Source organism: Malurus melanocephalus, unplaced genomic scaffold (assembly GCF_030028575.1).
Source record: "Malurus melanocephalus ecotype Western Australia unplaced genomic scaffold, MMel_1.1 scaffold_221, whole genome shotgun sequence".
Taxonomy (NCBI): domain Eukaryota; kingdom Metazoa; phylum Chordata; class Aves; order Passeriformes; family Maluridae; genus Malurus; species Malurus melanocephalus.
The window spans coordinates 1,000,837-1,016,932 of record NW_026623453.1 but is presented as its reverse complement, the minus strand read 5'-3'; the positions used below and the strand labels follow the sequence as shown (position 1 = coordinate 1,016,932).

At 40.4% G+C, this 16,096-nt stretch overlaps 1 protein-coding gene across 2 annotated transcripts in view; it reads left to right on the top strand.

The window, feature by feature from the left end:
- Nucleotides 1–16,096, top strand: part of GARRE1 (granule associated Rac and RHOG effector 1) — a 61,123-nt gene that overhangs the window by 30,132 nt on the left and 14,895 nt on the right. For both annotated transcript variants that reach the window (XM_057374278.1, XM_057374279.1), the window contains exons 3-8: nt 6,556–6,762; nt 9,088–9,228; nt 9,519–9,614; nt 9,743–9,904; nt 10,849–11,007; nt 15,428–15,525. In XM_057374278.1, the coding sequence (XP_057230261.1) occupies nt 6,556–6,762; nt 9,088–9,228; nt 9,519–9,614; nt 9,743–9,904; nt 10,849–11,007; nt 15,428–15,525 (863 nt within the window). The remainder of the gene's footprint in view (nt 1–6,555; nt 6,763–9,087; nt 9,229–9,518; nt 9,615–9,742; nt 9,905–10,848; nt 11,008–15,427; nt 15,526–16,096) is intronic.

Below are 16,096 nucleotides of genomic sequence, written 5' to 3'. Positions count from 1 at the left end.
ACTTTGTAAAAGTGAATGTGCCTGTCAGGCATTATCTGCTTTCTCTAACTGCACCACTTCCAGATGGAGTTGTTAAGGAGGATACAATTTGTCAGTCACCCTCTGCAGTTGGGTGCTACAGTTTTCAGTGTTGCATGCTTGGTATAGAATGAAGTAAGATGGGCTTTGTATTTGTTATAAATGTCTTCTGTAGACTGGTATTTTAGAAGACAATCCAATAACATCACTCTTTAGCTAAAGCTATAACAATATAGAAATAAAAAAGTGAGATTATGTAATTAATTGATCTTCATAATAGACTTACTGAATTAAAGAAACGGAAACATATGAAGCACTAGGTGTCTTCAGGGGGTTTTTGTGGACTTGGAAACTCTGTGTTTCCAAGTGTTGGAKCCATGTGTAGAACTGCTTTTGTGCCCTGGGCAGGTGCTGGTAGGTGCTGGTTCTCTCTATGCTGTTCAGGGAGGATTTGCTCAGTGGGGAGAGAGGAGCAGAAGCAAAGCAGTGTTTGCATTGGCTGGGTGCACATCCTGCCAGCCTAAAACAAGGACACAGAAACTTGCTCTAYCTGGGCAGGCCTAACCCTTGTTCTGGGCTCCAGGCAGCTCCTGGCACCTGGCAGCTCTGTGGTGGGAACAAGRGTGTGGAGAATGCCACTAGAACAGCTGGGTCTGTGCTTTCCTGCCTGCACAGTCCRACCACTTCTCATCTTACTTTTCTTCTATCTTTCCTTAATTAAAACTGCATCTTGCACATGGTTCTGAAAAGTCATAACTTTTGTATGAGGCAAGTTTTGTGCTCTGCTTTGGCTTAAGCAGTGGCAAAATGTAAGGATTTGACAGCGACTCGTGTGGTTGTTCTGTGGGTCAGTCAGGAGTGTGGGGTAGATGAGTGAATGATACAGGCACAAGAGTGGGAGCACCAGCTGCTCACTGTGGCAATGGACCTTGGCAGGGGCCAGTACAGGAGTATATTTAAGTCTGTAGGTGACTTAAAAGCACAGGGTATGCGTATGCTGGGAATCCTGCTGAATTAAAAATAATCCTGAGCAAATGAGTTTTCCAGTTGGGGTGGAATACAGAGGGAAAAGCTGAATGTTGCAATATTTAAATAGTCTTTTTCAGTCAGGAGTGGATTCCACTGGGCAGCAGTTCTGGAGAACAGTCCCAGGACTTAYGGGAGTCGTGTGTTGGGTAAGAGTCAGTGTTGTGCAGTTACAAATAATAAATCAATACTGTTGCTGTTGTGCAAAGAGGCATTTACCATGTGTTTAATGCAACCCTAACATGAACACACAAGTATGTGAACTGAGCAGTGAACTCTCTTCACCAGTTGTTATGGCCTTAACACARCAGTGCACGTGCCCAGCACTGCTGGTGCTGTTTGAGAAACAGGGAGCAACTGGAGAGGCAGCAGAGGGAAAGTAGCAAGAGTAGTCAGACATCTGGGAAACTGGACATCAGAGGCTAAACTGAAGAGATGGACTCTACAGAAGAGGAGGCTAAAAAGGAAAATCAGAATTGCTCAGGTATGTGAGAAGCTGCCAGAACATGTCATTGTCTGTTCTTCATGTCCGTGTAAGGTAGAGCAAGGAACTTAAGGAACTTTYCAGAATGAAAGATTCACATTAGATGCTTTGTAATGTTAGTGGAAGCCTGRTGTGGATTGCTGCAAAGGGTAGGGAGCAGAGCTTACAGAACAGGTAAAACCTGCACCTGGCAAAAATGACCCAGTGGAATACTCCTTGCTAGGGATGGAAGGGTGACCTGGTGAGATCCTCTCCCATTGTGCTTTTCTGGGATTTGAAGACTGAGCTGTTGATGCTGGAATTTTAATTAAAAAAGTGTAGTTTGCTTTTCTCCCCCCTGGTGGATAGAGAAGTTAACATTTTGTAAAACTGCCAGCAGGTTTTAAAAACTCACAATGTAAGCAGAAAATATAGAAGGCTTGCCTGACTTCATCAGAGTTAACTGAGCAGGGAAGTGACGGGGGAAGAGTGTGAGGCAGCATAATTGTTCCCTTGGAAAATACCAGGAGGGGAATACAGGTGAATCTGACGTTGCTTTGTCAGCTTTTCTAGTAGGTGACTGAAAGAACTTACAGCTCTCTGAGAAGGAATTGAGATGGTCAAACACCTGAGTGGCAGCTCAGCAGTGCCCTAAGAATGGCTCTCCATAGTCTCTTATTTGAGGGATGGAGGCTGATGTTACAGAAGCAGTGGGAGGTGAGTTGTAATTCAGGGTGCAATGGGACAGAACCCCAAATTCATGAAAAGGATGTGAGAATGAGACATTTTCTGTRCTTGAGCCCAGCTAAGGAAAATGCAATTTTCCTAAACCTTGCTTAACACAGGCTGTATGTTTTGGGAGGAATGAGAAGTCCAAGCAGAGCAGGTTTGGCTTCAGGAATCGAGCAGTGAGCTGTGGCTTTTCTGAGGTGCCACATTCCTTTATCTACTGTAAYGGGTTCTGCCTCCCAGGGAAGGCAATTTCAAAGGAACTTAAGTTTTGATGAACATACCTGCCTTGAATTTGGACTGCAAAATGTTGCACAACCTGGACTATAGCACCATGAGGTGAGGTTTTTAATTTATTTATTGTTACTTAGAACAAAGCTTGCTAGTTCAGAGCTGTTTGCCAGGCTGTGTAAGAAGGTGACTTCTCTTGATCAAAGTGTTGTGACAGATGGAGTTTCCCAAGGTTTCTTACTTTCAGAAATGCAAATGCTGGTTTTTATTTTCTTCTTTTTAGTCTCCCCTTTCAAACACCTTTGAATTCTCGGGTGTTTTGTGCCTGTATGGGTAAGGAACAGCTTGGAAATCAGGGTAAAKGAGAGTATGTTTTCCCTATCTGTTTGTCAGCTGGGGGATGCAGTAACTGTTCTTCTGTTAATAAAAGCATTAAAGGAAGTTCGTGGGGAGGAGTGAAACTGGTAAAACTAAGTGTATTTCCCCATCTCTTGTGAAGCTTTGCAGAAGCTTTAGTGCTGCAAAATATAAAGAAYGACTGTTAGTTACACAGGCTTTGTATATTGTCTTAAAAGTGGCAGTAATGAAAATACATGTTGCCTTCCTGACCAAAAGGTAAGCACAAATGGCACCAGGTATATTCTTGGGTACTCTGTTTTGTATTAAATGGAGATAATGTTGCCTTTTATGTGTATAAAATAGCCCAAGATTTTTGAACAAGAAGCTTGTGAGACAAAAATGTCTGAGTAAATATTAAATGTAGACTTTCCTCAGCAAATATTGTAAAGCCCAATTTAACTATTTTTAAAATTTTTCTTTCTTAGGATTTGCAGGATTTGGCTCTGGACTATTCTGAGCTGAGGAACTGTTAGCAAAATTTTTTTTTGTCTTAAATTTTAATTGCTGGTATTTTTTTTTTTCAAATGCTTTCTTGCTAAATGATAGTGACCACACTTCAGCTTTCTTGCTAAATGATAGTGACCACTTCCGTAGCTGTCAATATCAGTTTATCACAAGTGGCTTTTAGGGTCACTGTTAGAAGAAATGAATCTGTTGGGTTGCCCAAGTCTCCTGATAGGGTAAAGGTGCAGCTTCTGCTGGAATCTAGTTCAGCCTGCAGATGATTCCTTCCCATGGATTGAGTCTTCCCTTGGAGCTGTTCTGCTCATGGGATCACTCTTTGGAGCTGCAGGGGCATTGCTGCATAGTAAAAAAAATGAATAATAATATTCTGCCCACTTCTAGTAATGTACAGGAAGGCTGTTAGCTCATAATGGGGCTCACCAGTTCAGTGGCAGCCAGGCTGTGCCACTGAAGACTCTGTTAAGGGAATAATTCTATTGTGGTGTTTGGGTTTTTGAGCATTCTGCTTGTTTAAGGAGATAGCAGAAAAAAAAAGAAAAAAACGTTCTGCTACATAAAATGGTACTTGGAGAAGTGCAAAACAGTGTTTAGATCGAATGTGGAAGACTGACACTTGTTGCTAACTTTATTATTGGTGGTGTTCTGTTTTAAAGAATCTGTTGTACAAGATTTGCTTGCCAGGGAATTTGCATGGCATCACTGTTTAGCAATGAAAGCTGGCAGTTTTGTGTACACTTTGTCCAATATTCCAACATTGATTTTGTGCCCCCATTAGGCAGATAAAGTGGGACAGAGTAACCTAACACTGCATCTCACCTGGTGCTCCTGTTGGTAGGGAGCCAAAAGTCCCATTGCTTCCAAGTGCCTCAGCAGGAAAGGAGAGATTCCTTTAGAGAGGGCTCTGCTAASACCAACAGCTGTCACACCTGGGATACRGGTCAGGGAAKTCAACGYGCCAGGGCTGKGTTTTGTGGGACAAGAAGTTTGGAAGCTGAAGAYCTYACTGTTAATGCAATATAAATKAATCTAARAAATTATTTARGAAAACATCACCACTCCCARGGAAATCTCACTGGTTGATCCCTGAGATGATTCCAGTTCAGTTTTGATTCCRGCTTMGTCTGTAGTGTTTRTGTTTATTCTGGTCTAAAGGAGGAGAGTCACACAATTCTGCATGGGAAAGTAGGGAAAATAAACTTGAGAAGGAGATGGTGGTGTCTCTAACTGTGAGAAACTGCATGCATATGCTGTCACTGGTGCAGGGATGTGCMGCAGAGATTGCCTGCATTGCTCTGCACAGGGGGTCAGTGCCCAACCCTGCATCTTCCCCATAGATAAAATCTGGTCTCTTGGGCAGAAAATCTGACCAAATGAGCTTCAAGGCACAGTGAGTTTGGCATCTGCTATCAATCCAAAGGGAGTGCTTAACAGTGCAAAAATCATCCTCCAYTTTGATACTGAAGCGGTTAAAACCATCCTTACCCATTTTGAAGRAAGGCTGAAATGGATTTTTTTTCAAACAAAATAGAAGTTCAGTAAAGCAGATGTTACTATTTATCTTCACTGTTGAACATTGTAAATCACGGTAGGAATGTTATGTGCTGCCACTTAAAACCTAAATAATTTGTTTATTTTGAGCATTATTCCCAGGCTGGAGAAACTTCAACCTCTGTACCTTAAATAATCTTTGAAATTTAATCAGCTTGAAATTCCTAATGAGTACTAGTTTCATCTTCCCCTGAGACCTGCATTCTTYCTGCACTGAAATAATTCAGATTTCCAGTTGCCTCTTCCTGCAGTTTTCTTATAAATCTTTCTAATCTTGTACCCAGGAAAGTTGGAGTTTTCTTCATTTTGTCATTAGCTGACTGCTTTTTTTAATAAGGCAAGCTCCACTTTCAGAGGTCAGTCAAAGTACCAAAAATGTTTAATTTTATGYCTTATACAAAGAAGGGAAGTGATTGAACCAGAATGGAATGTCAAAAGGAGTCTGGGTGCAGAGGAAAAAAGCRCTGCCACTACTGGTTCTTCTGAAGTAGATAGTAAATGCATACAACTGTTCATGTGATTGGAGAGTCTTCCCAGAAAGATACATTGTGTCTGAATAGTTTTATTCCAGAAGAATGTAGCTGAAAATATGCCAGATGATTTAGTGGCTCCAAGGCATGATGGCTTTGTGTATTATCTGTATATTTTACAAATTATTCCTAAAATGGAATTCAAGTTGAATCTTTTTTAATAAATCAAAACCAAATACACATTTTAAAGCGCTTTGTGTGACAAACTGCATAAAATAAACACTTTGMATAGCTTTTAAATACCTTCTACAGTGATTTGGAAAATCCTTCCTTCTCTGCTGCTCTCTGGTTACACTTGTTGTCAGCTGGTTCCTGCTGAGGGAGTGTGGCCCTGGAGGCAGTGGGGTGGCCAGGGTGTACAATGTACAGCCCTGTGACCCTCCAGCTTTGTTCTGCTCTGGTGCCTGAGGTTCTGGGTGATTTTGGGCGCAGTTCTCACGGGTGCAGAGCTGGGACCCCACTCCTGGCTGAGGCTGGAGCTGCCCTCAGCCCTTGGCTTCCCTATCCTGCCTTGGCCTTTCTGAGAGCCTGGCAGGAGCAGGGTCAGTGCAATATTCCAAACTGCACTTCAGTGACAGTGCCAGGGCTCAGCTTTGGGTGCTGTGCCTGGGCTTATGGAGCAGAAGGCTGTTGATGCCCATTGCCTGTGCATTACCACTCTGCCTGCAGGAGAAACTGCTGGGCAAACTCCTTGGATTTTGTGTTAATGTTTTAAAAAGAGTCATACTGTGTTGTCACTGGTTTGGGTTTTTATCAGAAATTCTGCAGGTCTGTGTGCAGCTGGGTTTTGCTGTTGACTTGGTCCTGGTGATAATATGTTACTCCCATTTTTTCATTGTTTCATGTGCTTGATGTTGCCAAGTAACTAAGCAAGCTTTTAATTCTTCAAGTAGCTAGAATTTGAGTACAGAACTAAAATTTACTCATTGTTAATCTGGTGTCCCCTTCACTCATGGGAGCTAATGCGCACTTACTCTTATTTTAAGTAAATGGTTGAAAATCGTGTGTTACTTAGAATCAAATGTATCATTTWAWTTAAAAAAAAATCAGAGTTTAACATTGTTGCTTACCCCAAACAAAAAGGAAGAAGGGAAGCTTCCACCAGCTCTTCCACGTGCTTGAAACTGGTTTGTTTTTCTCCCACAGGTACTTGGGCGATGTTTCTTGACAGTGATGCAGGTCCACTTCCAATTCCTGTCACAAGCTTTGCAGAAAGTCCAGCCAGTGGCACACTCCTGCTTTGCTGAAGCTGTAGCTCAGGAGAGGAAGAACATTAGTGGGACTGGAGCCTCAAATATAAGCCCCACAAATGAGCTGGAAGATGCAATAAGATCATGGAGAGGAGCAGCAGAGGTATGAAGGTCTTGCTGTAAACAGAATAAATTTAGTGAAAGTTGAAGTCAGCCTGGGTGTCCTAACAGAGGAAGAAAATATTTTCTTTTAAGGACATGCTGCATTTGAAAGGGGGAGCATGGCACAGTTGGTTTCAGACACTGAAACTGATTTTACTCATGTGATGATGGCACTATATTTGCCCAGTGTAGTTTTCTTTGGGATAGGGCTGTGCATAAGGAGCACATAAACAGTTTGAACAGATTTTTGTTATTTGTGATGAACTAACAATRTTCAAATGGGGCAGACAGAGGGAAGTAAAAATAAAAAGCACAAGTCTTTGTGWAAACAACAAAATCTTGATGAAGAATAATCTGGATAATGTCTATTTCTCTCAAATTTTGAGCACAAATTCTATTTTATACTTTAAAATCTTTTTGGTAATTTTTAACACTTTTGTCTTCATGCTGTTAAGCCTGATGTTGCTTTGATCCATCCATTGTTGGAATGTGACCCATGTTACTTAAATGTGCCACTCTCTGGACTTGTACTTTTGCAAATATCTGCCATCTGTGGCATCCTTACTCTGCCAGCCAAAACCAGCACTTTACAAAGACATTCAGTTTTATGAGGTTTTCTGMTTTCCCTTGCACTGTTGAAGTCTGCAGACTGATAGATCAGAATGCATTCAGACACAGAGTATGTGTTTTCCCTAAATTTAGAGGACCTGGAGCATGTGCTTTTGCAGTCTCATTTGTCCCACATGGCTTGTTAGTCATCCTGACTGGAAACCTTGTCAAGGTCTCCATTTATCACTAACATCTGCAAGGTATAGGAAAGCAAACAAGTTATATGAATGCAGAGGGATTAGCTGTGATTTTTACTGTGGCATAAATTTATTTCACTGGGTAAAATAGGGATTTGGGAGTGCTTTAGGTATATTACAGATAATTGTAACAGGTCTCCCTTGGTATAAAAGTAGTTAATTTTATATGTAATATGTTTAGTTTCTTAAAGCTGTTACAGTTTCTAGGAATTAGAAATAGCCCTGAAATTGCTATCAAATTTGTTTGAAGTGTGGTGTGGTTAAAATTAAACTTGGCTTCACAGAATCCAGGATCTTCACTTTCTTTTTTAGCTTCTTAACAACCCATTTCAGCTATTTCTTTTTTTCAGAAGTATAAAACCTGTATTTCAAAACAGTTTAGTACAAATACTATACTAATCAAATCCTGTATTAAACATACATGGGGAGGAGAAAGATAAAAATACAGATTCTCCATAGTTCCAGAGTAACAATAGAAGAAACTTGTTGATTTTTATGATTGAAATAAATTATTTGGAGTATTTGTGTGGGGTATTAGGATAGCATAAGAAAAATCTGTGGTTTTTAAATAATTAAAATATCTCTCACTTATAATGGTTGATAGACTAGATAGATACAAATCATTTTGATGGAAGGGAGATTTGAAATATTGAAATGTTTTCCTGTTTTTACTTTGGAGTGGAAGACAATCCCTTGTTTTCCTATAAAATCAGCATCTTTGGCAGGAAAACGCTGCTGCTTCACGGTAAAGTTTAAGGTGATACTTTGTCAGTAGCTCAAAACTGGTTTTGCTCTTTAAGATTTACTGTGGGAAATGCAGTAATTCTGTCTGTGAGGTGAGTGCATGTCTGTCCATTGAACTCTTCAATTTGGACATCCTRCTTTAGAGGAAGRCTCCTTCCTAGACTGGAAAATAAGRCACATCTATTTGCTTTACCCTGCTCAGTGATGTAGAATTTTACAGCTAAGAGTAGATATTTGGCTTTTCTTATTTCTTGTTTTTCAAAGTCCCATGACACAGAACTATTTTCTTGCTGTGCTGATTTGTTCTTAGCATTGTGTGGCTCTTCYCAAATTGCACCACAGTAATCACCCATTTAGGAAATGGATCATCTATGAACACAAGAGTGTTGGTACACATGATTTAACATGACTTCTGTTTCTGGGGCAAGTTTATGTTGGAATTACAAGTCCCTCCTCAGGTAACCACAGCCATGGTGTGGTCTGTAAGAGGATCCCTGGTCCTGAGAGGGAGTTGAAATAGTGACAGCAAACAATGCTGAATCCAAGTGCTGGCCAGCCCCCATGTGCTGTWCAGGTTATGTCAGCGTTCTGCTTCCTCTGAATTTTAGCAAGTTGAATAAAGTCTCCTCGAGGTTCTTTTCCCAAGGTGCTTCTTCTCATCTCCTGTAGAAAGTTTTTGAGTCTGTGGGCTTTTTTGCTCTTTTTTGCAATTTAATTAAGCTTGACCTGGTTTAATGCTGACCCTTCTCACCCTGGGTTTTTATTTTAYGTTACAGGCCACGTCTCGACTGCGAGAAAGAGGCTGTGATGGATGTTTGGCAGGAATTGAAGTTCAGCAACTTTTCTGCTCACAGAGTGTGGCCATCCCTGAACATCAGCTCAAAGAGYTAAACATGAAAATTGACAGTGCTTTGCAGGTGGTTTTTCAAGTCTGCTGCTTTCATGTGCATGTAGTACAGTCAGTAGGTCAAGGAGTGAAATAGGGAAGGAGTGTGCTCCCGCAGAATTGTGTACCACAGACAGCTCRGAGGTATTTGGGAATTACAGCTTTGGAATCTTATGTGATAAATGTGTGATGAATATGCCATAGAATTGAATAGGGTAAATCCTTGTACCAATCCTGTGTACCTGTGTCTGTACCCAGACACAGTGACTGCATGTTTGCTTCCTTGCTGATGTGCTATCTCAACTTTTTGTTTAATGTCAGGCTTACAAAGTGGCTCTGGAGAGCTTGGGCCATTGTGAATATGCAATGAAGGCTGGCTTCCACTTGAACCCAAAAGCTATTGAAGCAAGTCTTCAGGTAAGATCTGCTAAACCTTTCATCCCWCCTCACATTGAAAATGACTACTTAAAATATACAAAAACGTGGACTCATATTAGGATTTTCTAATGTCTTTGTTTTGATTGATGTGTTCTTCTGAACTTCAGGGCTGTTGCAGTGAAGCTGAAGCCCAGCAAACAGGAAGGAGACAGACTCCACCTCAGCCCATTCAGTGTGAGCTGCCCACTGTCCCTGTCCAGATCGGATCCCATTTCCTGAAAGGAATCTCCTTTAATGAGTCTGCAGCAGAAAACCTGAAGCTGAAAACGGTAATAACCCTCAATTAACCACAGGGGTAAAGGTGGGGGGAGAAAGAGTACAACTCCTTAAAATGGAGACAACAGCAGTAATAGAAGTTCAGTACCAAACWTGTGTTTAGAGGTGCTTTTTTTCAGCCTGGCTTCCTGTGAAAACACRATGTTGATAGCATTGTAAGGCCACACCAGTTTCTGATAACATTTTGACCACCTGAGCAATTTCAGTCCAGTCTGAGAGAAGCGTAGGCATAGAAATCTAGGAGGCAATGTAGCTTCTGTGTACTTACTGAAAATAGATGGGTTTGGTTTCAAGAACAGAGGATAATGAGCCTTCACAGATTCCCCATCGGGTGATGCATGTCAGAGCCTTCATCTTCTCAGGTGCTGAACTAAGTCAGCCCAGCCTGGTGCTAAGGGAGGTACTTGGAAATAATACTTTGTAACAGAGCTCCTTTTGATACTATCTTACAAACTTGAAACAATGTTTTTAAAAGAATGTCAAATTATGGAGAGGTTAATTGTRTTTTGAGTATAAACAAATGGAAAATATATCCATTCACAATTAAATTGGGCAATTTTAATCAGCACTTCCGCTTTGTTTTTAGATAAGCCCASTTCCTTGCTTCTGAAAGAGTTGAAATAATCAGTGACTCAAAATGCTGCTTTTCTGTTGTCTTTGCAGTGCTTTTTGTAGTTTTGATTAAAATGGTTTGCAAGAATATAAGCCAAATGGGTTTATGATTTTGGAGCAGTATTGTCTTCCAAACAGCAGAGACAATCTTTCATATTTCTGTTKTGCAGTGGAACTCTCCTAGTTATACAAGACTGTTGAGAGGTTGCAGACATTATAGCTGTTTGAAAAGCATGTAGAACAATGACAAATCCATCTGGAAGCATTGGTGGTACCATTTGTGAATCATGTGTTGGGTAGGACAGAGTGTTTATTATTTTTCCAGCACACAATGCTGCAGTTGATCAAGGAAGCCGGATGCCATAATGGACTCACACCCCGGGACGACTCTCCCGTGACTGAAGTACTGAACCAGGTCTGCCCTTCCACGTGGAGAGGAGCCTGCAAAACTGCTGTGCAGCTCTTGTTTGGCCAGGCTGGACTGGTAGGTGACTGCCAACAGTCTTAGGAAAACAAAGGTTATGTAAACACCCTGAAGAGAAACTAGCTATTTTGGAGTTTAGAAATTAATTTTCAGTGTCTCAGTCTGTTTTGCTCTATTTTTGGTGCTGCATTTAACTTGATTTCTGAGCAAAATGTATCCTTGTAGAATGGGAGTCTTCAGGTGGTGTTCCTGCAGAACAGAAAAATGCACTGGGCACTTCCTGGTCTCCATTACAAGAGAGAGCACAYAAGAAATGAAACTTCTAATTCACAGAGAATAGAAATATTTTCAAATTTCTAGATGACTATGTTAAAACAATTAATCAGACCCAAACACACATCTACCCCTCTCTCAAATTAGTTTCAAATATCTGTCAATTTTTCATTTCCTCTCTGCTTTGAATGAAAGCTGCGTTTCCATCCCAGTATAAACCAGCAAGTCTCTGCACCAGGTAATGCTACCTGACATCTCCAACAGAGGACAGAGCAATWAAATGCCTTGCTGTAGACATATGTGTTCTTGAGGGTAAGAAAACAGTATCTAAGCAGCTGATAAAAATAGATGSTTGGAACATACTCTGATAAGAAAATGCATTTGTGCTCTCATGACTAATTACTACAWTCTCTTCACTTAGTGAAGTGTTTGCACATGACATGTAGGGTTTTTTGGACTACTGTGAGTAAGGGACAAGGCTAYACCTTCAACATAGGAAGGAAATGCAAGGATAAAGGTACACACCTACAATAGTTTTGTCAGGTATTCTTTTAATTGTCTTCAACCTGAAGGGAGTTAAATGCTTCTTGCTGGTTCAGTGCTGAGTCCTTGTTCAAGGTGATGGGAGACCATGAGGGCTTCMAAACTGATTTCTGATTAAAGGACCCAAATAGCTGCACACTTTGTAAGTGTCCTGCTTTTCAGACAAATCGCACAGCAAATAAAGTGACCTAGACCTTCCATCTTAGCTAGTTAAATGATGTGCTTTTGTTAATGGGTTCTCCAGCAATGGTGAATGATAAATTGAAAATTATGAATTTACCAGGTATTTCTACTTTAGCATCCCTTTGATACTAGATATCAGATCTTAGATATTCCCATAATATTAAACAATGTTATAGAAGGAGGTTCAAATTATACTGGAGTTCAAATAACTGTTAATATAGAGACAGCCTAAAATCAGAGGTGCAGAACCATCATTGTCCTAAAGAGCAGTGCACCTGCTGTCAGTCCTTACTTCACTGATGTGCAGGGATTTAAGGGTAGGAGATGGTAGTGCTTTGTCTAAAAAGTTTTACAGGAAGGCACAAAAAGGTGGTGTCTTTGCAGAGACAGAGAAACAGTGGAATAGTATGATTAATCAGATTTCTACTTAGGTGTTTTGAAGGAAAACAGGTATTAAATATTAATAAATACAAGGAGAACTAGAAAAGAGGATATGGTTAAATGGGATTGTGTCTTCAGCWGCCACAGTTCATGGTGGGCTGCTGGGAGTCAGCAGCAAGGCACAGGAAATGAGGCCAAGAAAGAAAGAGTTTCTCAGCAGCCCTATGGGAGTGTTCTGTAATTCAGAGCAGTGCTTGGCTCCCGAGTGTCTGGATCAGGAGTGCCTGGGAGGATGCTGCACCTTCCACCATTTCCTTTCCAGGGGGTTTCAGTGTTGTACACACCCAATTCCTGCCCTGAGGAGGTTTCAGGAGTGGCACSAGGCACATTTGGACTCAGGAATCTGGAAATCTGGTGACCCCAGTCTAGACATAACGAGTTAGACCTGCTGGTAATTGAAGCACTGACATTCTTCAGGTTTGTCATCACTTTTGGAGAGTGTCAGCATAAAACTTACTTACACGTTCTCCCAAAATGACAGTGCTGAGCTGGGGAGTTTTACTTGTGTTGAATCCTGAATGTCTCTAGAGATTTTTTGAGTGAACGTCAGGTTCTGAAAGGAGCAGGTTTCACTCTTGAAAGACACAYAATGAGCTGTGCACATGACAGAAGACCTGCAAACCTTCTCTCATTCATAATCACTTTTGTTACAGTTCAGAGGGGTGTGAGGGTTGAGGTTTTTCTTTATAAATTATGTGCCATAATTTTTTACAACTTCCAATTATGCTTATATGTAGCTTCATACAGTGATGAGAAATTGTTATTTGCATCTTTAAAGAGTTCTTTGGGTGGAAGTGAGAGAGGAAGCACCTGTAAAACAAGAACAATGGATGGCTGAGGTACAGGAAGCTGTTCTCTAAGCATCACCAGGCGGGGAGGGAGGATGTGTTTATTTTAAGGTTATTTTGTGAAGAAGGCAGATAAATGAATCATGACACAATATTACGTAGGTTTTAGGGTACTGCTTTTAGTTACTGAGCTGTCTGCACTCRTTCAGAATTTTGTGTGCATCTGTCACTTAAATGCCCAGTTTGAAAAAATAACATTACTTGACAGTCTCAGTGGTTTTAACCCATCTTGCCATGTGYCTTTTAAGAAGTGACTTAACTGTGGAAAGCACAATGAGATGTGACTTGGTTTGCTTGATTATTTTGGGCTGTAATTTTTTAACATAAGAAACAATTTGAAGTGCGGATTTTCAGTTTTTGCTGTAGCATGTATAKAAGAATTGTATTTTCAGATTTGGGTCAGCTGAAGACATCTACATGTTTGAATAAAAATAATGTACATTAAAATAGCTGAATTCAGAGGATGAGCAGAAATAAAACTTCCAATTGGCCTCATGCAGAGAGGTTAACAGCTAAAACTCCTTTTTTTTTTTTATCCTAGTACATCTTTTCATAGCAAAAACCAACATGCATTGCAGGAGCACTAAATCTCCTAGTAATGTTTAAATCCCAGATGTCCTAACTCTGACAAATATTGAGAAATGTAAAGCCTTTTTCAGAGGGAAGAAATGAAGGTGTCCAGGGTGGGAACACCCCAACAAACCCCAGACTGTGAGCACTACCATGCACCACAATCAGAAGTTAACACAGGTCTGCACAAATCAGAGTTTTAGCTCTGACTTCAGGTCTGAGGTGCAGWCTGTGCTTTTCTTGGGAGTTGAAAATAATTACTCTTGAATTAATTTCTCCTTATCATAACTGCAATAGGGCTGAATTGCAGATTACCAAATTACATAAAATTAAAAAGTACAAACACAAGGAAAAGAGTGCTGGGGTTGCCCTGTTACAAAAGGAGAGGTATTTTCATGGGTGGATAATAATGTGGCCTTTTGTCATGTTTAGATGTGTTTAATATTAAATAAACCTGGGAAATGCTTAGAGTCAACTGAAGGAAAACGGAAGTCTTATGCTAAAATATTGAAAGGTGGGAAATCATATTCAGGTGTTACTTGATGGTTTTGTAAAAGTGAGAGAGGAGAAAGTCAGCATTATTCATGTTTCACATTTTTTCATACCCAGTAACAGACAGCCACTTACAAACAGGACTAGCATAGGTTAAATCATGGCAGCAAAGTCAGTAATGTCCCTTGAGGCTTATTTGTACCAGGGGACTTTTGCCATTTCAAGGATAAATGGTACAGCTAATCTGCTAGTCACTGAAGCAAGAACTGCTGACTGCTGCCAAAAAGCTGCTGTTTCAGCATGACCAAAATAGGAAATTATGGAAATGATCAAAAAGGCCAACCCACRCAGGCTGGACAACAACAGAAAGCATGAACCACATATGGAACTTACTATCACTAAATTAAARGTTAAATGAAGCTGAAGCGAATCCATTCCTTTTCCATTCCCTAAAAAGAARGAGTCATGTCACAGGGTTGATTTTCAAGACTCTTCTTTTCCATGTGTGTTCATGACATCTTACAGATGGCTCAGAATTCAACAAACTGAAGAGTCATTTTTCTTTATTCAATCAGGAATTAGTACTAATACAGTTTCATTGGGGAGAGTAGAGAAATGTTGGTGTGGAATTTTATAACCTTAAAAGGGTGGGGGGGTTTATGTTAGGAGTTCTGAAGGTAATATTCAGCTGAATATTACTTGTTGATATCATACCATTCATTTACTTAAATTGTTTAAAAYATTTTGCTGAGTAGGTGTTTGGGAGCTATTAAAGTAGTAACTGTGCTAAACTTCTCAAATGTCAGGGMTGTTGTGTGGAGCCATTGAGAACTTCCAGCAGGGAGGTAAAGCTGCTGGTAACTACGCAGTGATACATTACTGCAGGATGTAACTGAGAAGAATTGAGTCCTTAAATACAGGTTTCTGTACTAAACTAATTTTATATTAAACATATATATTAAAATAGAAGCAAATGTAGATTGATTTTGTGAGTTGGTTTGTGTTTATTTGGGGTTTTTTTTTGTACTTGTAGCATGGCTGGAGGTGAGACTACTAGAGCTTAACTACAGGGGTGATAAAATAATAAATTCTTAAAATAATTTCCCTTTCATTTTAATTTTATTTSTTAGGTGGTTGTGGACACAGCACAGATTGAAAATAAAGAAGCCTATGCTCCTCAGATAAGTTTAGAAGGATCAAGAATCGTGGTGCAAGTTCCATCAACTTGGTAAATAAAAATACTGTATTGTAGATTGTGACTGAAATATGTGGGGAAAATTGTTACAGTACAAATGGAAGAGAGAACATGCACAGTTATGGCACAGCTTCCATGAGTTCCTTCAGCTGGAGTGGTTGAACACCTGACATCAGCTGTCTCTGTAGGAAGGCAAGAGAGGTGGTGCTGGGGCACTGAGACTTGAAGAAAATGTAAAAGCTTGGTGATGAAAGTGAAGGTTTCAAAAATAATCTTCCAGTACTCCTGTTATGCTCCACCCCAGCAGGTCCCAGCTGTAGCTTAGGATAGGCCAGGCAGGAATTGGCTGATTTAACGTGAGAGCCTTTGCTCTTCCTTCACTGGGCTGTTCTTTAAGTGTTATCATGAACCATGGACCTCTGGGCTCCAAGAGATGCTGTTCCTCCCAGTTTAGTTGATTGCCTAAGAAAAAAGGTTATTCTGCAATTTGTGAGGATTTCTTCCCGTTCAAAGCGACGGTTTGGAACTGGAGCTCATTTCTCTAAATTGGAAGCAGTTAGTGTTAGGAATTTCAGTACAGCACAGTTTATTCACTTGGCTGCTT